Genomic DNA, 27,593 nt, shown 5'->3' on the forward strand with positions numbered 1-27,593 from the left:
TCCTTAAATATCAAACTTTTATCTAGTATCTTTATTTGTTTTACAGAAACATAATATACTTAAAGTTTGTAAACAAATTTACACATTTAAATACTTCAGATGCTGTAGTTGCAACACAAACTCAGTCTGACCCTGCTTTCTGTGGTAGACAATGACAACGACAACAGAACAAAGTGGAGTAAGAATCTCTGAAGGATATAATTTCAGTCCACTCCAATTTTGACTAAATTTGGATGTTCATACCTGCTTGCAGTTCAAGTTCAACATCTGTGCAAAGCACTTTCAACTTCACACTGACATTAAAACTGAGATATGAATACAGTCAGTTCTGCTATAATGCGTGTTTCTTCAATTGGCTTTATTGTGACTGAAGAATTTAGACCGTTATTTGTAGATGTGAACTATACTTATCTGTATTGGCTATAACATGATTCCGGCCCCATTAGTTTAAATGGCGTGGCTATTGCATGACTTTCTTATAACGAGATTGCATGAGAATGGAACTATCGCGTTATATCAGAACCGACTGTACAATGTTATATATTTGTTCTGCTCTTATTTACTCACAATGTAGGTTTTGATTTTTTTTTTTATTCTCATGCTCCGTATTAATTTATCCTGATTTCAAGAGTTTCAAAAACAAAATGAGTTCAGGAGATATATTTGGAAACAAATGTTCAGCAGCCAGTGTGGTACCGAGCTGCAAAATAATGGCACTAAGAGGCCTTAACAGTAACGCTCATGGAGAAAAAGTGAGTTAGGGCACCCCAGACAAGGTTAATTATCCTTCATCTTGCGCTCTTTCTTAGCTCTGGCTGTCATAATAGGAAAGAAGAGACTTGGAATCAAAGTTCGCAAGTAAACTGCGACTGTCGGCAGAAATCCAGCTAGCAGGACATCCTTCTTCCTCCTGCACACAGCCGTTAGAACAGCTTCAGCAACAACACGAGGTTCATAGCCTTCTGCTGTATTCTTGTCCATCACTGGTTTCAAATGAAGAAAAACAAGTAAAAGAAACGATCGGTCACCTCCTCATACCATTTCTTATGCAATCTTAACCAAATGCTTTACTGTCAAATTAAGAATCCAAGCCACTGGTCTGAGGCTCAAAGTGCAGAACGTTACAGAGGTCTAAATGGCATACTGTCCTTCCTTATTCTTATGGTGAGAGTAGGAAAGACAAGGATATTGATTAAGTTGGAAAAGAACAGACACATTTATAACAAGACAGATGTTTCTCCTTTCCAGTATCTAAACAATGTTCGCAGTTGATCCAAATCTCTTCAGCCTGTCTGCAATTAAAATAAGTTCATTGATTCATGTTGTATCCCAAAGCAGCAATGCCTTTTGTAACCTCCCCCAGGTTTGCAACTTTCCAAGATCTCTAGTCATTCAACTGTGTATCCTCACTTTTCTTTGATTGACTACTGGTAACCATGCACTCTGGGATTCCTTCCCTAAATACCTCTGCCTCTCCATCTCCCCTACCACGTTTCTTAAAGGCCACCACTTTGACCTTCGTCGGATCAGTGTCAATTGTTTTCCTGGATAATGTTCCTTTGAAATATTTTGTCATTTTAAAAAACATTCTGTCAAAGGTGGCATATCAATGCAATTCATGGTTGCTTCACAAAGGATTTGTGTATGTTTTTATGTATATAGAGAAAGACTTTTAATAGAGAGTGAAACTGCCATCTTCTATAATTTAAATGACTCCTCGATCCCCATTGATCCCCTCAAATTCTTCCAAATAATGACATTACAGACATTGGCAGTCACCTATCTGTAAATGAGATCCTCACACTATATAAAACAATTCAAATTAATTAAAAGCATACCACCATACTTCGATCCATTCCCAGTCACCGCATTCAGGGAAAGGTTGGTGCGGATATATCCTGGACTAATTATAGTCACCTTAACTCCATACTGCTCTACCTCTGCTCGTAGACAGTCAAAGAAAGCTTGGGTAGCATGCTTAGATGCTGCATCTGGAACAAGAAATTAGAAATTTGTCATTGGAATTTGTCCAGAAGGGGAAGGTATCTTAAAATTACCTCTCTGACTAAAGGCGACAATTAGAAAACTTTAAGTCAGTGTAGTTTACTTAATATTTTGCCACAACATAAATATCAAGAGTTGAACAATCTACTAGCACAGGGTTTATATAATTACAGTATCTGAACACATGCTGTAATTAATGTACAAATTGACCAGTAGCTCTAGGGGAAGGTTAAACATGTGGTGATTCGCTAATCATCACGAGTTGCTGAAAGGCTTCATGAAAGTTGCAGCCTGTCTTTACCCAAACTGAGTTTCATGAAGTTGTTGCATTTTCATATTAATTGTCTTTTAAACACGCTTGATATCTCAAAGTGAAGACAGACTTTGTTTCCAAAGGAATTATGTAGTGGTCACTTCTAATGATACTGTCACAGGCAGATGCACCTGCTACAGATAGATTGGCGATGACATAGCTAAGTATATTTTTCCCTGCCATTGGTTTCCTCAACTACCTGCCACAGACCTAGTCTAGCAATTATGTTCTTTGGGACTTGACCAGCTTGGTTAGTAGTGGTGGGACCAAGCCAGTCGTAGTGATGGAAAATTACTATACTCTGGGTGAGGGATTTCAACGTCCTGCCCCCCTCAGAAATTCTTCCAAGTGCTGTTCAAGATGAGTACTGATTCATCAGCTGAAGAGAGTCTGGGTGTGCTGTGAGGTGGTAATCGACAGGATTGTCTGCGATTGACTTGATGCCATGAGATATCATGTGGTCTAGAGTCAATGTGGAGGACTTTTGCATCATTGTAACACCAGCTGTGCTGGGTCTGTCTCATCAGTGGAACAGGATAAGCAGAGGGATTGTGCTGTCTGGGACAGAATCATTCACTTGGACTTACACTTGTAAATAATGCCGGACTATTGCTTAACTAAGCCATGGCACAATTCTCCCAATTTTGGCACAAGCCTCCAGATGTTAGCCAGGAAAACTTTGTAGTGTTGACAGGGCTGAGTTTGCCATGGTCATTTCTGGTACTTTGGTTGATGCTGGGTTGTCCATCTGATTTTATTCCTTTTAATCAGACTACATAGCAATTGGAAAGAATGGAGTGACTTGCTAGGTCATTTCACAGGGAATTTTAAAGAGTCAATCACATTGCTGGGTCAGGAGTGACCTGTTGGCCAAGATCAGGTGTGGATGAGATTCTTAGTAAATGGCTTACGACAAGTGACAATATTTCGATCAGGAGACCAATTATTTTTAAAATTCCTGATTTTTGTTAATCAAATTCCATCATTAGTGATGGGATTCAAACCCATTCCCCTCGAGAATTACCCTGGATCACTGGACTATTGATACCATAATGCCATTGTCCTCCTTTAATGTGTTACTTAATCATACTGGTAGATGAAATACAGTACGTATAAATAAAAAGTGATGAATGCTTCACCATACTTACAAGCAGATCGAAACGGAATTGCTATTTTCCCTTGAACACTACTAATCACTGCAACATGTCCACTTCTTCTCTGCACCATGGAAGGCAGGATGGCTGCAAGGTTAAGTGATTGACATAGAGTTAAGACATTTGGGGCGGCACGGTGGCACAGTGGTTAGCACTGCTGCCTCACAGCGCCTGTAGACCCGGGTTCAATTCCCGACTCAGGCGACTGACTGTGTGGAGTTTGCACATTCTCCCCGTGTCTGCGTGGGTTTCCTCCGGGTGCTCCGGTTTCCTCCCACAGTCCAAAGATGTGCGGGTCAGGTGAGTTGGCCAAGCTAAATTGCCCGTAGTGTTAGGTAAGGGGTAAATGTAGGGGTATGGGTGGGTTGCGCTTCGGCGGGTCGGTGTGGACTTGTTGGGCCGAAGGGCCTGTTTCCACACTGTAAGTCTAATCTAATCTAATTACATAGTGGTGCTTTGCACACAAACCTGCAGCTCTCAACAAGGAATCTAACACTTCACTGTGGGGATCATTATCCAGACAGAGCACACCCTCAACAGCAGCTGGCACACAAGCTAGCATGAAGAAACAATGATGCTCCATGGTCTGTGCTGTGAACTTCATCCCTTAGCAGCTTCCCAAATATTACAGTGATTTTGTTCTGTGTGCAGATGAGTCTTTAAAACCAGTTTCCCCCCAGCCATACATTATTCTGAATTAAAACTAGTGTTGTTGCCGTTCCTTCACTGCCACAGTATAAAAATCCTGTAATTCCCTCCCTAAACATCACTGCATGTTATTACAACACATGGACTGCAGCAGTTCAAGTTCAGTCAGTTCTGTTATAATGCACATTTTTTCAACGTGAATTGGCTATAACGTGATTGAAGAATTTAGACCACTATTTGTAGAACATAACTTTCTGTACCTTTATTGACCTTAACACAATTCTGTTCCCATTAGTTTAAATGGTGCTCCTATTATGCAATTTTCTTGTAACATGGGATCGCACAGGAAGGGATCTATTGCATTATATCAGAACAGACTGTAGGTAGCTCATCACTATCTTCTTAAGGGCAATTAGAATGTATAATAATTAACTGTAAAACAGTGACCTATTAACTGAGCCCCTCAAAGAATCTGTACATAGACCATTCTATAGAAACCATTGTTGTTTAATCAAAGAAGAATGCCATAAAGAATTGATGCTTAGTTTTTCAGAGCTTATCAAAGTATTTGCAGATATAACATTAAAGTGAACAACTTAATTCCATTTTACTCGGAGAAGACCTTTATTCTGTTTTTGGTGGTTGAGCACCATCTAGTGATCATCCAGAGTAAAACTGCAGAACTCCACTGACTCAGATGACCTCATTGGATTTTATTCATTTTGTGGCTTAGCCGTCACATTCAGATTGCCATACGCTCCTATTTTGTTCCCATCAAGAGCTCCACATTTCCAGCAGGAGATTCTAGTAGAAGACAGCAAGGGCACAGGTGTTGCATCTGGGTTGGGACTAATGCCAGGTGGGATTAGGGAAAGGAGGGCCTGTGGGGGAGGTGTTGTTGAGGGTATGTATGTTAGTTTGCAAGTTAGACTAACTAACTATTAACTGCAGAGAACTCTCCAAATTTTCTGATTTAAAAGGTCTCTTTGGGACAGTTCCAGTTGTAGGGGAATTGTCAATTGAAATCTTCAATTCTCTGGGCAATTCCTTCAGAGTTTCCTAAATCAGGGATTCCGCAGGGTCCTGAAGTTCACCTCCCATCTATACTGCAGAAATGCCTATAAGGCCACCAGAAAATCTGGCCCAGTTTGTTATTAATTTATTTCTGCCCCTGCTCTCGAGAAGAGGCTGCTCCATGTTCATCTGCAGTTTCCAACTATCAGGAAGCCGTTGATCTTTGTTCGATTGCTCACTTAAGTATGAACATGGATATAGAGTCTTGGTAACTAAATCGATCACAGACAGAATCCCAGCCCACTGCAATGTCAACTTCATTTGACACATACAAACTCCTGCATTTTGTAACAACCATCAATGGATAACAATTAGCAGATTTCACCCCAAGTGCACCCCTTTCCACCCTGCACACATGAGCCATATAGCCAATTATAGCACCCCAAAGCTGTTTAGCAATATTGATGGAGATAATTATTGGTCAGGAAACCACAAATAACTCCCTTGTTTGGATGCAGGTTTGCTCGCTGAGCTGGAAGGTTCTTTTTCTGACGTTTCATCACCATACTAGGTAACATCTTCAGTGAGCCTCTGGATGAAGCACTGGTGGTGTAACCCGCTTTCTATTTATATGTTTGGGTTTGCTTGGATTGGGGATGTCAGTTCCTGTAGTGACATCATTTCCTGTTGTTTTTCTTAGGGGGAGGTAAATGGGTTCCAAGTCAATATGTTTGTTGATAGAGTTCCAGTCCCAGTGTTGTCCCAGTCGAAATGGTGTCCTTCCTCATTCGTATGTAAGGATACTAGTGAGAGTGGGTTATGTCGTTTTGTGGCTAGTTGATGTTCATATATCCTGGTGGCTAGTTTTCTGCCTGTTTGTCCAATGTAGTGTTTGTTACAGTTCTTGCAAGGTATTTTGTAAATGACATTAGTTTTACTTGTCTGTATAAAGTCTTTCAAGTTCATTAGCTGCTGTTTTAGCGTGTTGGTGGCTACCATGATGCCAAAAGGTCTGAGTAGACTGGCAGTCATTTGAGATGTCCCTGATGTAGGGGAGTGTCTAGGGTTTCTGGACATTTTTTATATGCTTGTTTAGGTTTGTTGCTGAGAAATCAGCGGACTGTGTTCATTGGGTACTCGCTCTTTTTGAATACACTGTATAGGTGATTTACCTCTGCTATTTGTAGTTCCTCTGTGCTGCAGTGTGTGTTGGCTCATTGAAATAATGTTCTAATGCAGCTTCATTTGTGGATGTTGGGACAACTGCTTCTGTAGTTCAGTATTTAGTCTGTATGTGTTGTTTTCCTGTAGATGCTGGTTTGAAGTTTCTCATTGGCTGTTCGCTCTACTGTGACATCCAGAAATGGCAGTTTTCCTCCTCTTTAGTGAATTTAATGCCAGTAAGAGTATTATTGATGACATTAAGGGTTTCCTCTAACTTGTTGCGTTTAGTGATGACAAAGGTGCCATCCATGTAGCAATCCAAAGTTTAGGTTGGATGGTTGGCAGAGCTGTTTGTTTGAGTCTCTGTATGACTGCCTCTGCTAAGAACCCTGATATCGGAGATTCCGTGGGTGTTCCGTTGGTTTGTCTGTAGGTTTTGTTGTTGAAGGTGAAGTGGGTGGTAAGGCCGAGGTTCAGTAGCTTGACGATGTTGTCCTTGCTGATGAAATTGGTGGTGTTTGGTGTATGTGTCTTTGGTTCTTCTAATAGCGTAGTCAGTGTTTCCTTGGCCAGGTTGATGTTGGTGGATGTGAACAGAGTTGTTACGTCTAAGGAGACCATTATTTCATCCTTTTCTATCTTGGTGTCTTTGATGGTCTTCAGGAATTCTTGAGTGGAGTGGATGGAGTGGTGAGAGTCTTCTACTAAGTGTTTTAGTCTTTGGTGCAGCTCCTTGGCCGATCTGGAAGTTGGTGTCCCAGGTAGTAAGACTATGGGTCTGAGGGGGCTTCTAGTTGGCGAATTTTAGGTAATCCTTAGAAGCATGGTGTGTTATCCGTCTGGTTTCATTTTGTGGAAGTCAGTCTTATTTATTTCTCCAGATTTCAGAAGTTTTTGAACAGGGCTGTGATTCAGTTCTCCAGTTGTGAGGTTGGTTCTATCGCCACTTGTTGACAAGTGTTAGAATCTGCAAGTAGTGCGTTCGCGTTCTCAATGTAGTCTCTTTGACTTAAAATGACTGTCCAGTGTCCTTTGTCTGCAGGTAGGATAACAATGTTTTTATCTTTTTTTTAGTCTTTCCTTTCTGTGTATTGAGTGTGTTTCCTTCCTTTTTCCTGCTTCATGTTGGTGCGACTGCCTGAATGATGGTTAAAATCTTCGGGTAAAAAATGAGGTCTGCAGATGCTGGAGATCACAGTTGAAAATGTGTTGCTGGTTAAAGCACAGCAGGTCAGGTTTGCCTGGTTTCTTCTGTGAGTTGGTTGTCTTTCAGTGTTGTTTTTAATGCTGCTAAGAAATCTTTCTGGTCTGCATCCTAGAAGTTGTAATTTAATCCTCTTACTAAGACGGCTTTTTCAGTGTCTGTTAATGGTTGGTCAGATAAGTTTTTTATCCATGCTTCTGTGTAATCAGTGTTGTAATTTTGTGTATCATGTATTATGCCTTACTGGCATATAATACACTAAAGAGGAGGAAAACAACAAACTGCTATTCCTAGATGTCGTAGTGGAGGGAACAGCCAATGGGGAACTTCAAACCAGCGTCTACAGGGAAACAACACATAGGGACGAAATATTGAACTACAGGAGCAATCAGCCCAACACCCACAAATGAAGCTACATTAAAGAACATTATTTGAACAAGCCACCACACACTGCAGCACAGAGGAACTACAAAGAGAAGAGGAAAATCACCCATACAGTGTATTCAAAAAGAACAGGTACCCAATGAACACAATCCACCAAATTCTCAGCAACAAACCCAAATAAGCAGACAACACGTCCAGAAACCCTAGCCACTCTCCCCTACATCAGAGACATCTCAGAAATGACTGCCAGACTACTCAAACCTTTTGGCATCATGGTAGCCCACAAATCCACAAACACCAGCTAATGAACTCGGAAGACCCTGTTATATAGGCAGCAAGTAAAGCTAATGTGATTTACAAAATACCTTGCAAGAACTGTACGAACGCTACATTGGACAAACAGGCAGAAAACTAGCCACCAGGATATGTGACCATCAACAGCCAAAAAAGACATGACCCACTCTCACTAATATCCTTTCAGAATGATGAGGAAGGACACCACTTTGACTGGGATAACACATCCATCCTAGGACAAACCAAGCAGAGACACAGACGAGAATTCCTCAAATCATGGCATTCCTACCAAAACTTATCAACAAATACATTGACTCGGATTCCATTTACCTCCTCCTGAGAAAAAAACAGGAAACTACATCACCACAGGAAATGACATCCCCAACCCAAGGAAACCCAAACATATAAGTAGAAAGCGAGCTACACCACCAGTGTTTTAGCCGGACGCTCTGTGAAGATGTTACCTAGTATGTTTATGAAACGTCTGAAAACGAACCTTCCAGTTCAGTGAGCAAACCTATATCCAGAACCTCAACCTGAGCTACAAATCTTTTCAAAACTCGCTAACTACCTTGTTCTTCAAACTGGGACATCCTCAGAGTCCACCTAAGAGGGATACTGAAGCTTTGGTTTAACATCTCATTTGAAGGGGAACACCTCTAACAGTGCCCAATTGGGTGTGTTGGCCTAGATTGTTTACTGAAGTCTGTACAGTGGGATTAGAACCTAGATCTGATTCAGTGGTCAGCGTGCTACCATTGGGCCACTACTGTTGCTCCAACTGGCTGAGATCAACTTTCAGACCAAACTTCATCATCTTTAAACAATACATCGGTGAGCCACTAGGAAGATGTGAGAGTGATTAAATCAGAGGTGTGATTCAGAAGAACATTTAATCATTGTTCCAACAATAACAACAACACAGCTAATGCTTCACATTTACCGAATAGCACAACACGAAGGAGTATATGTTAAATAGTAACCATAAAATGCTTAGAGACCAATAGCAGGATAGGAGCGTTTTCAGTCCACTGGATCATCTTTTGTCTTAATAAGGGAAACAAGTCTTATGGAATAAGACTGAAAACTGGTGTTAAGGATTATATAGATCGACCGTGATCTCACTGAATGGTACAGGAGACTCGAAGGGGGAAGTGACTGTGTTCTGCTCCTATGTCTAATGGATCCTGTGTTCAATTCCACTCCTGAGACTGGAACATAACACCCAGGTTAGCACTCCACTGATAGTTAAGAGTGGATGACTCTTAAATACCTTCTGGGCAGTTTAGTTTAGGCACAAAATGCCCATATCCCATGAATGAATTAAAAAAAACTCAATATTAATAATAAAGGGAAACTGTCAGAACTGAAAACTAACAACATGATACCTTTTGTTAAAGCAATTGGTCCAAAATAGTTGGTGTTCATCACATCTTTATCAACGCTTATGGCAGTGTCCAGGATGTTGCCTCGGTAACTGATCCCTCCATTATTTATTAGAATGTCCACTTGACCAAAGCAATTGAGAATCTCATGTGCGCTGCTTCTCACAGCTTCCAAATCAGCCAGGTCAAAGGTCACAATGTGTGGTGTGTGCGTCTACAAACAAAACCCAGATACACAGTAAGGAAATGAAATCGCACATCCACTTTTGCATTGATTATACTTATCTGGAACCATCAGAAAAAAATTCAAGGGTGCTGTAATTAGGCCGCAATGGGGATGGGACAGAGCTCCATCCCTAACACACAACTGTCAGCCCTGTAACCAGACTGATAACATTGGGAGCTCACCTAAAGGGGGCTAAAATTGAGATGGCCAAGTGAGAGCCAGCTCCAGGGAAAACAACTTTGCATGTGGGACTGCTGTTTGGTTCTGATGCCAGAACCCTGAAGCCCACAGGAATTCCTACCTTAAGGTTCATCCAGCCAATGACCCTGTCCACACTGACCTACACTGGTCCCTCTATTCTTGTCTCCATACCATTGGTGAGAATTTACCTCCAACAGGGTGTGTTACTTGATGTGGTAATGTTTATGCTATCGCCCATAAAATGAGAAAATGGATTAGATATTACGGTATTGAAGAACCTGTTTATACTTATTAGGTATAAACATTATTTTCTTCAGACACAGGTCTAGAATAACATTAAGCTCTTAGGTAACAGAGAAGCATGCTTTGAGTAACGTGTAATGCTTTAAGTGGTATGGGTGAGATGGAGAATAAAATTCTTGTACTCTCAGATCACATGCTATGATGGAGTGAAGATATCGTCAACATGTCTCCCAACAGAATACTAACAGTGGGACATGACACAATACCATTAACATTAAAAGTCTTATCCACAAATCACTCCACAGTCTTACCACAGGATATCTGTTAGTTACTCACTGACACAGCTACTCAAACATCATGGGTTGCGCTCTTCACAAGCTAGCATCCAATTTCAATTTACAGACACACAAGTGTTCAGCACCACTGCTGCTATCGCAATTTGAGTAAAACCTCTCTTTATCTACTTGATTTAAGATTACTTTATTCCCTCGTCTGGCTAGCCCGGCTCACTTGCTGTATTATTCTGATATATATCCACACCAATCTGGAAAATGAGGTGTTAAGGAAATCAAAAATGTAACAGTATTGTGATGTTGTAGAGCCTTTGGAACACTCTATCTCAGAGTGTTTGGCTCATTTCATAGCAGGGTACATGGAGTGTACAGCCCAGAAACAGCTATTCAGCCTTACAGGTCCACACTGTAGAGCTTCCTCCTACCCCTCCTTCTTTTATCCTCATTAACATATTCTCCATAAATACATCTGTACTATTGTTTTCAACCACTCCATATGGCAGCAAGTTACATCCTAACCATTGATAAAGAGGTTTTGCCTTATTTTAGCCATTTCTTTATTTTTATAATTTCTGTATTTTGAAACACTAACAAACATAAGCAATTACTTGTATTCCAAAGAGCAGTCTACCTTGTTCTTGTTGTTCACCATCCCAGTTAGCTCCTTCACAAGTTCCTCCAGCTTCTGCTTGTTCCGTCCGCACAACACCAGCCTAGCACCAGCTGCATGGAAAACCCTGGCGCACTCTTACAGAGAAAGCAACAATCATTGGAATCAGCTTCAACAGCAACAAACACTTACACTTACATAGTGCCTTTAATATAATACAATATCCCAAGGCACTCCACATATTAACAAACCACCTTTGGCACAGATCCACATAAGAAGATATTCAGATAAATCATAAAAGGCTCAGTCAAAGAGGTAAATTCCAAAGAAAGAGAGGTAGAAAAGTTCAGAGAGAGAATTCTGGAGTTTAGAGCTACTTTATCTGAACCTGTGGCTACCAGAGTGATTAAAATGCTCAAAGACTGATTTTTTTTGCATGAAAGCTGAGCGCCGTGGCATCATCACAGTCAAACAGCATGTGTTGGTGCTGCAGAAATGGATATGATGGCCCGATGAAAACAAAAGTGAGGCGCTTTCTAACTAATTCTTCCCGTCTTACATTTAGCATTACTATTTAATAAAACCTATTGGGGTTAGGGTGCTGGGAGGTGGTTATCACACTGCACACTCAGATCAGCCTCAGAGTCAAAATCCCATGCATCTGTAAGGATTTATTGTGAAATGACACAGGATGGCACAAACACGAATGGGCCAAAGAGTCTTCTTCTGGAGTGTCTTGATTCTATGAATCTGAAACTGTGGCCAACCTTCAACCAATTCTTACCATGATGGTGCTGGATTGTCAAACTCACTCAGATGGCTCACATAGGTAACTGGGATGGACAAAAAAAAGTGTCTAATTTGGGGGTTAAGCCTCATTATTGGGAGCACAGTAGCAAGACTGTTCACCAATACATGATCTGTGGTGCACTTTATCCATAAGAACCAGATTCTGATTATTGGTAGCAAAAAGTGAAAATCGTGGTTGGGTTTCTCAGCACTGATATCCTTAATCATGATATGTGTACTGACCAACACAACAGTCTGATTAGGTCTGAGCTTAAGTGTTCTGTTCTGGGCACCACGCTTCAGGAGAGATGGGATACCTTTGTGGGTGTGCAAAAGAGGCATACAAGACTAGCACTCAAAACGAAAAGCATCAGTTGCGAGGAAATATTAAGAAACTTGGATTATCTTCCGCAGAGCAGAGATGCTTAAATGGAGACTTAATACGGTGTTCAAAGAGAATTTTATTGGAGTAAAATATTAGTAAGAATAAACTATTTCCATTGGCAAAAAGGTAGTTAGTAACTGGCAAAAAGAATCAGACGTAAAACCTTAAGAATTTCTTTTGACTCAATGTGCTGCTGTGATCCACCTACAAGAGTGGTGAAAACAGATTCAACAATAACTTCCAAAAGGGAATTGTATGGAACCAAATTATAAAGTAATGAGAAAAAGAGGAAGGGAATTTAAAAAAAAGGAGTTGGACTAACTGGATAACTCTTTCAAACAGATGTGACAGACACTATGGTTTTTTTTCAGTGCTATACAATACAATGTCAAACAGCAGCATGTAAGTCATACACCAAGTTTCAAGGGTTTAGAACCATGGATACAACATTTTAAGGCATGGTTGTAGTCACAAACAAACAACTGTACACAACTAGGGAAGAGCTGCGAGGGGAGGGAAAGCTATGGAGAAACAAAGACATAAATATGAAATGAACAGACCATTATATTATCTGTGTTATTACCTTACCTTTACCGAGGCCAGAGCTTGCTCCTGTTATCACCACCACAGCATCTTGAACTATTGCTCGATCCTTCATGCTCTGCAGCAGTCTGAATAAAATAATAAGACCCACACTACCCAGCAGCAATGGCAGGAGGTTTGAAGAGGATATTTCCATGAGAGTCCCTTTGTACAGCATTTTCCTGGGGATTATAAAAATAAAAGCAATTCACTTGCCTCGCCTAATGCGCACTAGTGCCAGAGTTAAAGGAAATATACCCTTCGAGACATATTCTGTTAGGCATGAATCCCCAGGATACTAAAACCAGCAGAGAATTTCACTGACAGAAAAATTCCTTTGCTTTTTGATCTGCACATTGCAATCTTAAATATCCAGTTGAGGGAGAAGATAGGGTCTTTGCAACATTGCAGCACTAGACTTTTACACAGTAGTTTTCTTTTGGCAAATAAAGCATTAGCTAGTCCGTCTCTAATTCTGCACCAGTGAACAGACCAAGCCAGAGAGGACATGCACAGGGCATGATGACATCAAGCAGCAAACAGCTGTTAATTCTATTTTAAGCAGTCTCATCAGTCTAAAACCAGTCTCATCCAAACTTAGCTTTATCATCAGTTAAAGGAGGGGCGAGAAAACAACTTTGCTTCAGGTTTACAGAAATAAAATGAAACTAATTCAAAGCCCACCTTTGTAATCTCCAAACAATGTATCTTCAACAGAGATAAACCCCCTTATTAGGACAGTCCACAGGCTGTCTCAAGACTAGGTAAGCTGTCCTTCAATGAGTCTCAGCGTAGACATGTGAGCTTCGGCTGCCCTGAATAGGAATGCCTAACTGTAGCTAATACTTGGAACTCCATCTGACGTTAGGCATAGCAGGTTCTTTGTGACTCAATATGACTACCAGTGTCGATGTCATTAAAGAGCTGTGATCCTCAACCCAGACAACTTTTGAATGGCTACTATCAAGCTGTAATCAGAGCCAAAGGGAGGGTAGGGGAAGGACAGGGTGAAAAGATTGAGACCATGAGGGAAGGGGAAAGGTGCGGAGCCAGACAAATCACGTTTCTGCCCCTGACCTATACTTTACTATGTGCATATGGGCAGTTGGAGGGATGAGGGTTACACCAGGATAATCTTCTTGCCCAACTACATAATAATTTACCGACACTCATGATCTGGCTCAAAACCAAAGGGCCAGGGAGAGGTGATACCTAGTTGCTATACTTTGATCAGCACAAGTTAACACCCTTCTGAGGAGGGCAAAAGTTTGTTCAGCATGAAATAAAAATTTCTATCGCCCTCAATTCACTATTCCAGACATGTACTTATGGCAGTTTTGTGTTAACTGGACAACTTCTTAAATTAATAAGAAGCACAGTAATCTATGTGAAAACCTCAATATTGCACAGGTTGTCCAACGGATTGTTCATTCACAGCAATGTGATTTGTTTATGTTTTGTCTCAAGATTTCCTGTTCAGACCAGGGAGGAGGAGGCCACAGCCAGCAAAGGGATCAACAAAAGGAACGGTGGGCCAGGACGCAAAACAGGATCAGAAGTTGAGAAAGTGGCAAGCCTGGTTGTGAAAGATCAGTGGGAACATTGAGGAACAGACAAAGGTCATGCCTTCTTCAGCCGCACAGCACTGAATCAGCCCATTTGGTACAGAAGTTCCACACTAGTCCCACACAAGCCTCCTCTAGCCCTTCTGCAGCTCACTGAGTGGCCATATCCTTCCAAACCTTTTCACTTCTGTCCTTGAAAACAACAAATTCTGGAGGTCACAGCGGGTCAGACAAGCATCCATAGAGAGAGAGCGCAAGCCAACGTTTCAAGTCTAAATGAGTCTTCATCAGAGTTGAAGTGAAGTGTGGAGGCAACATCATTTATGCTATGATTTGGGGGAGGGGCAGTGGAGTAATGGGTGTAGGGTGCTGGTGGAGAAATGATGATGAGAGTTCAGGTCAAGTGATGGGAATGTGAAAATGGCAGAAAAATGGTATGAGTCCTACCAGATTTACAAGGACCGACAGTTCCCCAGGATGAGGGAAGGGGAGAGAGGTCATGATAACAGAATGTAACAAGCTATAAAGGGAAAAAATGGTTCACAATTTGAAGGTGTTAAACTCAATATTAAGTCCAGTAGGCTGTAAATGTCCCTCCTGGACATCCTAGACCATTCCACAACCATCAACACCTCCCTTCTCAAATCACACCTTCCTATGCAAGTGCAGAAGGGGTGATGTGGAGGAGCTGGTGATGGATTGGGGTGGACAAAGTTAGAAATCACAACACTAGGTTATATTCTAACAGGTTTATTTGGAAGCACTAGCTTTTGGAGCACCTGCTCCAAAACCACCTAAACAGGGAGCAGCATTCTACACCTTCAAATTTGTGAACCATTTCTTCCTTTCTCCTCTCCTTCCATTCCAGGGGACTGTCGGTCCTTGCAAGTCTGGCAGGAGACACACCATTGTTCTGCCATTAACACATTCTGATCACTTAATCTGAACTATCAACACTTTTCTCCACCAGCACCCCACACTCACTAGCTACCAACCCTTCACACCCCCCCCCCCGCACTATAACATGAATGCTGTCCCCTCCACCCTTCACCTCATGTAGACTCAAAACATTAGCTTGCTCTCTCTCCATTGATGCTGTCTGACTCACTGTGATTCCCAGCATTTGATGTTTTTAGTACAGATGCCAGCATCTGCAGTAATTTGCTCCTTCATTCTGTCCTTTCCAAGCTTTCTTCTAAATGGTGTGATGTGATTCATCTCCTTCACATCTGGTTTCACATTCTAACAATTCTTAAATAATGAAGTTTCCCTGATTTTGATTTATAAGTATATTATAATTATGGGCCATGGCTCACCTCACAACCTTGTTTACCAGAGAGAATGTGCCCAACATAGTTAATTGTTCTTTATAAACTACTATTCCATTTGCTCTATCATTCTAGTTGCTTTCTACAACCACCTTGCTTCTCCAAAGTGCTTTCAGGATTTTTGAATGAGTGGTTCCTTCGTTGATTTTACTTTTCTCTTTTGTTAAAAGTGTTGGCTGTTTGCTGGCCTCAGTGGTGTCAATCATTCACCAAAATGCCATTATCACACAGGGCTCTTTGCCTGAACAAAGATAAGCCATTGTTTATCACCAGGAACAAGGCACTTTCAGTCCCTCAGCTACTTTTGCACAGAACTGTGAAAATCAGACAGCAAGTTGTAAACTTGCAGTGACTGAAATCTGACGGGCTTTATGATGCACCAAGCCATTTAGCTGAGTAGCTCAGCTGTTAGACCATTGTGAGCAACACAGCGACGGCCATGAGTCCATTTGCATGCACATCCACAGAAGAGAGCTTCAAGTTCTGTAACAGCTTTCACACCTCCTGGAAGGTGCAGCCTTTCAGATTTCAGTCCAGAGATTGGTAGTGAATAGAAACCAGAGTTCCAGCTCAGAATTCAGACATGACACCCGGTGGAATTGTCAGGTCCAGTGAGTGTAGGACACACCGCAACATCATCCAGATTATGAGAGGCCATAAATCCTCTATGTAGAACCAACTACCCTATCACCTGAAATCTGACCGACAGCTTGCAAATATTGCCAGTACTATTCTCATGGGATTCGAGTGATGATGCAAAAGACACTCATACACATTCACACACGTATGTCAATGATGTAATTGGAAGCAAGAATCCTATTCCACTTTCCACGATCATGTGAGGCTTTCTGATCTGCTCCATGTTTTCAGTTCATGTCCTTATCAACACAACCAGCAGGTGGGGCCCTATCCTTAGCATCTTGTGTGTTACCTCTAACTTGATGTCTTTGAACAGCAACATTTAGCAGGTCAAAGATCCAATTATCACTTCCGTCTATGATAGACACCCTGGTTGGTCAGTATGTTAATAAATTCAGCCACTTAGAAGTACACTAAACCCAAAGCACTTTACTTACATTAATGAGAATGGACAAATTACTGTATTTACACCAGCTGAAACCTTCCATTGTTTAGATTAGATTACTTACAGTGTGGAAACAGGCCCTTCGGCCCAATAAGTCCACACTGACCCGCCAAAGCGCAATCCACCCAGACCCATTCCCGTACATTTACCCCTATCCCTAACACTACGGGCAATTTAGCATGGCCAATTCACCTAACCTACACATTTTTGGAATGTGGGAGGAAACCGGAGCACCCGGAGGAAACCCAAGCAGACACGGGGAGAATGTGCAAACTCCAGTCAGTCGTCTGAGGCGGGAAATGAACCTGGGTCGCTGGCGCTGTGAGGCAGCAGTGCTAACCACTGTGCCACCCAAAATATTTTTAATATTTCTTCTTGGGCACCACACACACACTGTTACTTATTGTCGAGTCCTGGTTATATTCAGGCAATGAAAAGTCAATTTAAAACATAATTTGGGAAGGAATTTTCCCTGAAATCTAGCTTCCCTTCCCCCAATGACATGAGTATATTGGAATGATTTTACAGCAAGGAAATACTTTCATGGTCATTTTGCTTTGGCCTGTGCACAAGTTACCAGATGGCAGGAGTTGAATATATGGCCTCTGGATTGTTAGGACAAAACCGTCAATGAAACTTTGAGCCCTGCATGAAGTGGGTCATCAAAACTACAATATGTGGAGAACTACACTGCAAAGATAGATTTGGCTGGAGCAAAACAGAATGGCACAATGTCAAGCTGCCTTGCCTCTAACCCTGCCTTCCACCACTGCCACCTGATAACCAAAACAGGCAGTGCACTAAAACATTCAGAGACTAATAGAACAAATTATCAGGCAAGAAGAGATTTCAAACCGTTGTCAAGAAGAAAACTGTTGGATGGTTACATAGGTTCACAGTTTTTAAGATGTCCAGCAGAAATAAACAAGTAGATGGAGCAAGGACAGATATCACTTGCTATGAAGATGATTGAGAATCATTCCTGGTTGGCAACAGGGCTTTTTAAAAAAAAATATTCATAAGGTATGGGCATTGCTGTTTGGGCCAATGTTTATTGTCCAGCCCTGGTTTCCCTTGAGGTGGTGGTGAGCCGGCTATCAGAAAAACTGTAACTACCTGCTGTAGTTAGATAACAGTGCCATTAGGGAAGGAGTTCCAGGATTTTGACCTAGCAACAGTGAAAATATTTCCAAGTCAGGATGGAGAGTGGCATGGAGAGGAACTCATAGGCGATGGTGTTCCCATGTATCTGATGCCCTTGTTCTTTGAGATGGATGTGGATGTGGATGTGGATGTGGATTTGGAAGGTGCTGTCAAAGAAGCTCTGGAAAATTTCGGCAATGTGTCTTATTGATGGCACACATTGCTGCTATCGTGCATTTGTGGTGGAGAGAGTGAATGTGATACCGATCAAGTGGGCTTCTTTGTCCTGGATGGTCTTACATACTTTTTGAGTGTTGTTGGAACTAATTCAATTCAGTTTCTTGTCAATGGTAACCTCCAGCATTTTGATAGTCAAGGCAATATCATTGAATATTTGGTGCTCTCTTATTTGAGGTGGTTTATTTCTTGGCAGTGGTGCAAATATCACTTGCTACTTGTCAGCCCAAACCTGCATATTATCCAGGTGTTGCTGCATTCAAACATGGAAACCTTCAGTATGTGAAGAATTGTAAATGGTGCTGAAAATTATACAATCATCAGCAAACATGCCCACTTGTGACCTTAAGATGAATTGATCATTGATGAAACAGCTGAAGGTGACTGGAGCTAGGACATGACCCTGAGGTACTCCTGCGGAGACGTCCTGGAGCTGAGATGACTGACCTCCAATAACCACAACCATAAATAAATGCTTGCCAATGTAGAACTTAAAAGGAGACTCAAAGTTGAAACTTTTCATCCTGCACTCATCAGAACTAGGATGCAAAAAAACAAACTTGAAAAAGAGACACCATTTTAGGCAGAATGAGAATCAGAAAGCGTCAGAGGGCAAAGTTGCTAGGTTTGCAGATGACACTGAATTAGGTGGAGGGAAAAGTAGAATTGAGAAAGCAGGGAGGCAGTAGAAAGACATGGATAGGCTAGGAGAGTGGGCAAAGAAGTGGCAGACATAATATAACATGGAAAATGTAGTAGGGTGAATACGGCATAGATTATTTTCTAAATGAGGAAAGGCTTTGGAAATCTGAACCACAAGGGGACTTGGGAGCCCTAGTTCAGGATTCTCTTAGGGTTAACATGCAAGTTCAGTTGGCAGTTAGAGGAGCAAATGTAATGTCAGCATTCATTTCAAAATGGCAAGGATACAACAGCAGGAATGCTGAGACTTTACAAGGTTCTGGTCAGGCTGCATTATGAATATTTTGTGCAGTTTTAGGCCCCCTATCTAAAAGAATGTGCTGGCCTTGGAGAAGATCCAGCGAAAGTTTCTGAGAATGATCTTTGGAGTAAAGGGCTTGTCAGATGAAGAGTGGGGGTTCTGGGTCTCAGCGGAGTTTTGGTGGATGAGGGGAGATCTGGTTGAAACTTACAAAATACTGAGAAATCTGGATACATTGGACATGGAGTTGATTTTTCCACCAGCAGGAGAGACTAGGACCCAAGGGCACAGCCTCATAGTAAAGGGACAACCCTTTAGAACTGAGATGATGAGGAATTTTTCTGCCAGAGACCAGTGAATCCGTGGTACTCATTACCACATCAGGCCATGGAGCCAAGTTATTGAGTGTCTTGAAAGCAGACATAGATCAGTTCTTAATTAATAAAGGAATATGGGAACAGGGCAGGAGAATGGATTTAAAAGACACATCAGGCATGATTGATTGGCGGAGCAAACTCAGCAGGCTGAATGGTCTAATTCTCCTCCTGTATCCTATGATCTTAAAGGTGCTGGATGGTTGGGCCAGAATTGGTATGGGAGCACAGCAAGAACAGTTAATCATCAATTTTAATTCTCATATCAGGCAAGTAGATTTGTTCTGAAGAAAGGTCATTGGATCTGAAACAGTGACTCTGCTTTCTCTCCAGAGTTGATGCCAGACCTATTGAGTTTTCTCAGCATTTCTGTTTTTGCTGCAAGTAAATTCAGAATGGTCTCTTTGTCAAGTGCAAGACAAAAAGCTTCAACTATAGTCTCCTTATAGCAATGTTTAACTACAACTATCTTGCCCCGTGACAGGCATGACTAACCAGTGAACAGTTGTTATTTCCCTCCCCCTCTTCGCACTGACTCCAGTTTTGATAGGCTTCCTTGATGCAACACACAATCAAATGTGGTCTTGATATGCAAGGGCAGTCACTCTTACCTCACCACCGGATTGCAACTCTTTTGTCCATATTTGAATCAAGGCTGTAATAAGGTCAGGAGCAGAGTGGCGCTGCTGAAACCCAAACTGAGTGTCAGTGAGCAGGTAATACTTAGCAAGTGGTCTGAGTAACATCCACTACAACTTCCATCACTTCACTGATGATCAAGAGAAGATCAAAAATGTGCTAATTTCGTGGATTGGATTGGTTTTGCTTTTTGAGTATAGGGCATACGTGGGTAAGTTTCCATATTTTCGGATAGATGCCACTGTTATAACTGTACTACAACAGCTTGGCTAGGGGAGTGGCAAGCTCTGGAGCATGTCTTCAGAACTACTGCCACATTATTTACTGCCTGATGGAGATAGATGTTTTTAACTAGCTTGTAAGAATAACAGAACATGAGGAGAAAACAAAAGTCATGTCTTTTTGATCCACGTTAGAACCAAAAAAATCCAGAATTGTCAGCAAGGTCATCTTTGGAAAGTACCAGGAATGAGGAGCTAAATGAAAATTAGGGCCTTGTAAGTCATTTTTTATGGATTATCATTGGAGCCTTGAGGAAATTGGCATAGACATAAGCACATTATTGGGTTGAACAAGCAATGGAACGTGTATTTGAGAAAGGTCATATCATGGAACACTGGGCAGAAGTGAATACTGCAGACGCTGGAGAATAGAGTCAAGATTGGAATAGTGTTGGAAAAGCATAGCAGGTCAGGCAGCATCCGAGGAGCAGGGAAATCGATGTTTTGGGCAAAAGTCCTTCATCAAGAATGAGACTCATTCCTGATGAAGGGCTTTTGCCCGAAACATCAATTTTCCTGCTTCTCGGATGCTGCCTGTTGCTGTGCTTTTTCAGCACTACTCTAATCTTGACTCATGAAACACTGGGACCAGTTTTACAACTGAGCTAGTGAAATGGATCCAATATTACAAATATCTAAAATTTCAGTTAGACCACATCTGGAGTTGTGTGCAGCTCTAGTTGCCACACTGTATGAAGGAGGTGACGGCTTTGGAGAGGGTACAAAAGAAGTTCATCTGTATATTGCCTGGATTGAAGTGCATTAGTGACAAAGGAGAGCTGGACAAACTTGGATTGTTTATGCTAGAGCGGCGGAGGTTGAGGGTGATCTGAAAAAAGTAAATAACATTACCAGGGTCATGGATAGAGTGGATAGTCAGAGTCTTTATCTTAGGTGTGCAAATGTCAAATACTATGGAGGCACAGATTTAAAGTGAGAAGGGAAGAGTTTAAAGAAGATATGAGAGGCAAATTTTTTTATACTGAGGGTGGTAGGTGCCTGGAACGCACTGTCAGGAGATGTGGTAGAAACAGATATATTGCAAAGTTTAAGAAACATATAGACTGACACATGAACAGGGAGGCGTATTAAAGGGCGGATGAGGCAATCATGGCTGACAAGAGAAGTCAGGGACAGCACAAAAGCAAAAGCAAAAAAACATATAACATGACAAAGAGTAGTGGGAAGCCCACAAAGCCCGGAGGATAAAAGAAAATAAGGAGGAAGAAGATTAAAAATTAGGGTAAGCTAGCCAATCATATAAAAGATTGCAAAAGCTTCTTTGGATATATAAAGGGCAAAAGTGAACATTGGGCTGCTGGAAAATGATGGAGAAGTAGTAATGGGGTACAAAGAAATGGCAGGGGAACGGAACAAGTACTTTATGTCACTTTTCACAAAGGAAGACAAGAGTAATATCCCAAAAATTCAAGAAAGCCTGTGGTGGTGGTGATAGTAGGAGTGTTCAGGGTGTTGGCAGAGGAGAGTATGGTGGCCATCATGAAGGAGAAGGTGCTACAAAAACTGAAAGTTCTGAAGGTGGATGAATAACCTAGACCAGATGGACTACACCCCAGAGTTCTGAAGGAAATAGCTGAAGAGATAGTGCAGGCGTTACTAGTGATCTTCCAAGAATTACTGGAGTCAGGGAGGATTCCACAGGACTGGCACATTGGTCTTATAACCCCCCCATTTAAGAAGGGAGTAGGCAAAATATGGGAAACTACAGGCCAATTAGCCTGACTTTGGTTGTTGCTAAGACTTTGGAGTCCATTGTGAAGGATAAGATTTCTGAATACTTGGAAGTGTTTGGTAAAATAGGGCAAAGTCAGCATGGTTTCTTCAAGGGAGGTCATATCTGACAAATCTTTAGAATTCTTTGGGAAGGTAATGAGCAGATTAGACCAAGGAGAGCCAATGGATGTTATCTACTTGGACTTCCAGAAAGCCTTTGACAAGGTGCCGCGCAGCAGGCTGCTCTGTAAGGTAAGGGCCCATGGTGTTCAAGGCAAGGTGCTAGCATGCAGAGAGGTTTGGCTGTCTGGCAAAAAGCAGAGAGTGGAGATAAAAGGGTCCTTCTCAGGACAGCAGCTGGTGACTGGTGGTGTTCTGCAAGGCTCAGTGTTGGGACTGCAAATATTCACTTAATACATTAATGATCAAGATGAAGGAATTAAGGGCATATTGGCTAAGTTTGCAGAAGATACAAGGATAGGGGGAGGGACAAATAGCATTGAGAAGACTGAAGAAGGATGAAGAGTGGGCAAAAAAAGTGGCGGATGGAGTACAACATGAGAAAGTGTGAGGTCATGCACTTTGGTAGGAAGAATAGAGGCATGGACTATTTTCTAAATTAGGAGAAATTTCAGAAATCTGAAGCGCAAAGGGAGTTGGGAGTCCTATTTCAGTATAATCTTAAGATAAACTTCAGGTTGACTTGGTAGTTAGGAAGACAAACACAGTGTTGGCACTTATTTTGAGAAGACTAGATTAAAAAATCAGTGATGTACTTCTGAGGTTTTATAAGGCTTTGGTCAGGCCACATTTGGAGTATTGTGGAGATATTTTGAGCCTGGAGGATGTACCAAATGCCCCAGGAATGAAAATCTTAACATGAGGAATCTTTGAGGACCCAGGGTCTATACTCCATGGAATTTAGAAGGCGGTGGGGTTGGGGTGGGATGGGGGAGGGGGCAAGAATCAATTAAAACTTACAGAATACCAAAAAGCTTGGACAGAGTGAACATTGAGAAGGTGTTTCCATTGATAGGCGAGACTAGGACCCTGGGCACAGCTTCATTGTCACAGAAAGCTATGGAGACCAGGTTATTGAGTATATTTAGGGCAGAAATAGATAGGTTTTTGATTGTCTAGGGGATCACAGGTTTACGGGAGGAAAGCAGGAGAATAACGTTGAGAAACTTATCAGCCATGAATGAATGGCACTGCAGACTCGATGGGCCAAATGGCCTAATTTCTGCTTTATGGTACAAGGGGAATACAGATCATGTGCAGGCAGATGGGATTACTTTAGAATGGCATCATGGTCAGCACAGACATGGTGGGGTGAAGGGTCTGTTCCTGTGCTGAACTGTTCTATGGGCTGTGACTAAGGGCATAGCAGAGGTATAAATAGTGAGTAACAAGGACATTAAATTAGTAAAGAGGGGGTGGTGTTCAGGTGGACTAAATAGTGCAGGTTAAAGCTCAAAAGAAAACAAAAGGACACTTTAATAATAAGAACTTGCATTAAAAACCAAAGATGTAAAATAATAAAACAAAGAGGTAAGTAGGAAACATCCAAGTAAAAGAGCAGAATATTAATTGTTTATATAAACACAGTATATGAAAAACAAACTAAATGAACAACAGGAATAAATTCAACTTGAAGAATATTACACTGTCAAGTTGGGAACTTAAACAATATATACCAGGTCATAAAACAATTGAAATAACCCCATCATCAATAAAAGGGAAGCCCAACACATCAAGACAAGGCTGGAAATTTTTCAACAATCCATCTTGTTAACCACCTCCTGAAGTCTAAATCATTAGATGTCAGCTTTCAGCCAGCTCAACTCATTCCAGGTTATATCAAAATATAGGAGAAAGTGAGGACTGCAGATCAGAGCTGAAAATGTGTTGCTGGAAAAGCGCAGCAGGTCAGGCAGCATCCAAGGAGCAGGAGAATCGACGTTTCGGGCATGAGCCCTTCTTCAGGAAAATAGCTCAAGGAACTGGAAACTGCAAAAGCTGCGGGCTGACAAATTTCTGACAATAGCATAAAAGAACTGTCCTCCAGAACTAGGTGCACCCGAGCCAAGCTGTTCCAGTACAACTACAATACTGACATCTACCAGGCAATTTGGAAAAGAGCTGAAAATGTGTTGCTGGAAAAGCGCAGCAGGTCAGGCAGCATCCAAGGAACAGGAAATTCGACGTTTCGGGCATAAGCCTTCTTCAGGAAGGGCTTATGCCCGAAACGTCGAATTTCCTGTTCCTTGGATGCTGCCTGACCTGCTGCGCTTTTCCAGCAACACATTTTCAGCTCTAATCTCCAGCATCTGCAGACCTCACTTTCTCCTCGAAAATTTGGAAAAGAGGCTAGGTATATCCTGTCCACAAAAAAAGGTAAATTCCAATCAGTGAATATTGTTGCATTAGTCTACTCTCATTCATCAGCAAAGTGATGAAGTTTGATAATGCAATCAAACATCACTTGGAAAACAATAACTGGCACACTGATATTCAATGTGAGTTCTGCCAGGACCATTTTGCTTTTGACCTCCATTCAGACTTGGACCAAACATGATTTAAAAAGCTGAATTCAAGATGTGAGGCAAGAAAGACTGCTCTTTAGATCAAGGTGGTACTTGGCCAAGAGTGGCAGTAAAGTGGCCTAAGTAATTGGGAATGGAGGGAAATATCTCCACCAGCTGGAGTCACTCCTAACACAAAAAAAATGGTTATTGTTATTGGAAGTCAATCGTCTCAATCTCAGGACATTCCTGCAAGAGCTCCTCAAGGTAGTATCCTTGGCCCAACCATCCTTAGCTACTTTATCAATGACATTCCTTCAATCATGAGGTCAGGGATAAGCAAGTTTACTGTCAATTGAATAATGTTCAGCACCAGTTGTGATTTGTCAGTTACTGAAACAGTTCATGTCTGTACACAGCAAGACCTGGACAACATTCAGGATTTGGTTGATCAGAAACATTCATGCCACAAAGTTACCCGGTAAAGACTATCCATCGAAGGAGGATCTTATCTTCATCCCTTGACAATCAATGCCATTAATGTCACTAAATCCCTCACTATCAACATCCACGGGATTACCATTGATCAGAAGCTCAAGTAAACCAGCCATATAAATTAAGTGGGGAGAAAAGCATATCAGATATTGATAATTCTGCAGCAAGTAACTCACCTTCTGATGCCCCAAATGTTGACTATTACCTACAAGGCATTACTCAGCTGTATGATGGAATACTTCCCACTTGCCTTGACAGATACATGGCTCAACATCATCAAAATCAGCGCATCTCTAACTTGAAACCTTCACACCCCTCTAAAAAATACACTGCTTAAAAACATGTACCATTTAGCAAATGAGCAATAGCAATTCACCAAGGTTACTGAGAATGGGATCCCAACCCAGTCAATGGGCAGACTCCATGAGCAGGGGCCACCGGTTCCCGGCAGCAGGAAGGGAATGCATCTTCGGCGAGGGGAGGGGGCGGGGGCGGTGAACAACAAACCGAGTCCGCGGGGCAGTGAGAGGATTTAACCCACTGCATGGGTGCAGCCGCGCCGCTGACCCTCCCTCACCTTCTCAGCAGCGACAGCATCCTCCCGCCCAGCAATCAATCACCGTGACTGACAGCCCCCAAACAGCCAATCGAAGGCCTCGCCAACAATGACAGCCAATCGGAAAGAAGGAATGGGCGGAGTTACAACCCGGATGTTTATTACCGATGCACTCGGAAGGCTTCCGGAGTGATCCTCCCAGCACTTGCAGTTGGTTCCGCCTATTTGTTTTGGGATCTTCGAGTAAACAGTGGACATTTTTAAAAAATAAAATGCTCACCTTGAAGTTTATGACTTATATTTAAACCTGAACCGATTCTCCAGCCACTATAAGTTACAGTTGACAGGAAAGGGGATGGTAAACTATTGCACACTTGGTGCTGGTAACTTAAATTAGGAGTGCCCTGCTCTGTCAGTGCAGCTATTCTGGACACTTTCCTATAAAATAACAAATGGATTACACAAAGTATATAGTGGGAGATTAGTGTAGCGTTTTTATTCATGAACGTCATGATCTCCTTCGAACAATAATTATAAATGGCAAAAGATACATAATGGCCTTCATGTGCTAATGTCCTGTTGTATGGGAATTCCCTACCTCACCCTATTTTCAAACTTCCAGCTCAGCACTGTCCCCATGACTTGTCTGGACTTGTCCTACCTGCCTATCTCCTTTTCCACCTATCCACTCCACCCTCTCCTCCCTGACCTATCACCTTCATCCCCTCCCCCACTCATCCATTGTACTCTATGTTACTTTCTCCCCACCCCCACCCTCCTCTAGCTTATCTCTCCACGCTTCAGGCTCTCTGCCTTTATTCCTGATGAGGGGCTTTTGCCCGAAACATTAATTTCGCTGCACTTTGGATGCTGCCTGAACTGCTGTGCTCTTCCAGCACCACTAATCCAGAATCTGGTTTCCAGCATCTGCAGTCATTGATTTTAACCCTTTGGGAAAGAACGTCTATTCATCACTTCAGCTTTCATAGCTTCTCTTCCCAGTCTTGAACATTTATCTTTGGTGTCAACATCTCAGCTTGAATTATCTGATCCCCTTTCTGTGACTTTGAATAGAGTTCTAGCATCTGCCACACTTGATTATTCAATATTTTCAGTTTTGTCAATCCCTCAAGTCAGACATTATCAGCAACTCCTAGAAAAAGTAGGAAAACAATTTACCTGTATAAGGGGAGGCAATAGCCTAATGGTATTGTTGGATTATTCATTCAAGTATCCAGATGATGATCTGGTGACCTTGGTTTGAGTGTTGCCATGGTGGTTAGTGCAATTTGAATTCAAGGGAAAATTCCAGAAGTGAGAGTCCGGTGATGACCATGCAGATGGTGTTTGTTTGTTGGTGAAATCCATCTGGTTCACTGTTAGCCTTAAGGCAAGAAAATCACCATCCTTGCCTTGTCTGGCCTACATTCAACTTTAGACCCACAGCAGTGGGGTATCGGTATGTTATAAAGAAATCCTCTCTGATATGAAAGTTACTGAGAAGTCTTCAGCATTATGATATTGAGAAGGTAATGTGATTGCCTTGTTGTAAAGTAATTAGTGAGATTCCATCTTCACTATTTTAACATTGTTAACTCGCTAGCAGAAGAATCTAAGGTTCTGATCTATGGAATATTTGCATTTGCATGTCATAAAAATTATTTGTTTGCTGCTTTGTTCAGCCTGTAGTATTATCAAATGATTATATTACAGATAGCGGCCATTTCATTTGTTGTACTTTTTTTCCATCACCAAATCAATTGTGGTATATTTTTTCATCTATTTACCACCAACAG

At 41.7% G+C, this 27,593-nt stretch overlaps 1 protein-coding gene across 5 annotated transcripts; it reads right to left on the minus strand.

Moving 5' to 3' along the window:
• Positions 1-25,899, minus strand: dhrs7b (dehydrogenase/reductase (SDR family) member 7B). 5 transcript variants are annotated; one of them, XM_060840323.1, is made up of 7 exons: positions 25,819-25,899; positions 12,900-13,075; positions 11,159-11,274; positions 9,568-9,778; positions 3,466-3,558; positions 1,839-1,991; positions 1-983 (listed from the first exon to the last, which is right to left on the minus strand). In XM_060840323.1, exons 1-7 carry the CDS (start codon positions 25,836-25,838, stop codon positions 778-780), a joined length of 975 nt encoding a protein of 324 aa, XP_060696306.1. In that variant the 5' UTR covers positions 25,839-25,899; the 3' UTR covers positions 1-777. The 5 variants fall into 5 exon arrangements, with proteins under 5 accessions (XP_060696306.1, XP_060696307.1, XP_060696311.1 ...); XM_060840324.1 differs by having other exon boundaries at positions 25,618-25,824; XM_060840328.1 differs by lacking the exon at positions 25,819-25,899 and adding an exon at positions 25,589-25,762.
• Positions 25,900-27,593: the final 1,694 nt, after the last annotated feature.

The sequence above is a fragment of the Hemiscyllium ocellatum genome, chromosome 20, assembly GCF_020745735.1.
Source record: "Hemiscyllium ocellatum isolate sHemOce1 chromosome 20, sHemOce1.pat.X.cur, whole genome shotgun sequence".
Lineage (NCBI taxonomy): Eukaryota > Metazoa > Chordata > Chondrichthyes > Orectolobiformes > Hemiscylliidae > Hemiscyllium > Hemiscyllium ocellatum.

What these genes read in the sequence shown, in the direction of transcription:
- dhrs7b (XM_060840323.1), bottom strand. Translation starts at nt 25,838, where the DNA reads ATGCTGTCGCTGCTGAGAAG. An exon ending in AAGCTCTGGCCTCGGTAAAG is followed by an intron (nt 11,275 to 12,899) that starts GTAAGGTAATAA and finishes TTTCTCTGTAAG; the next exon opens with AGTGCGCCAGGGTTTTCCAT. An exon ending in AATTCCGTTTCGATCTGCTT is followed by an intron (nt 1,992 to 3,465) that starts GTAAGTATGGTG and finishes TTCTTGTTCCAG; the next exon opens with ATGCAGCATCTAAGCATGCT.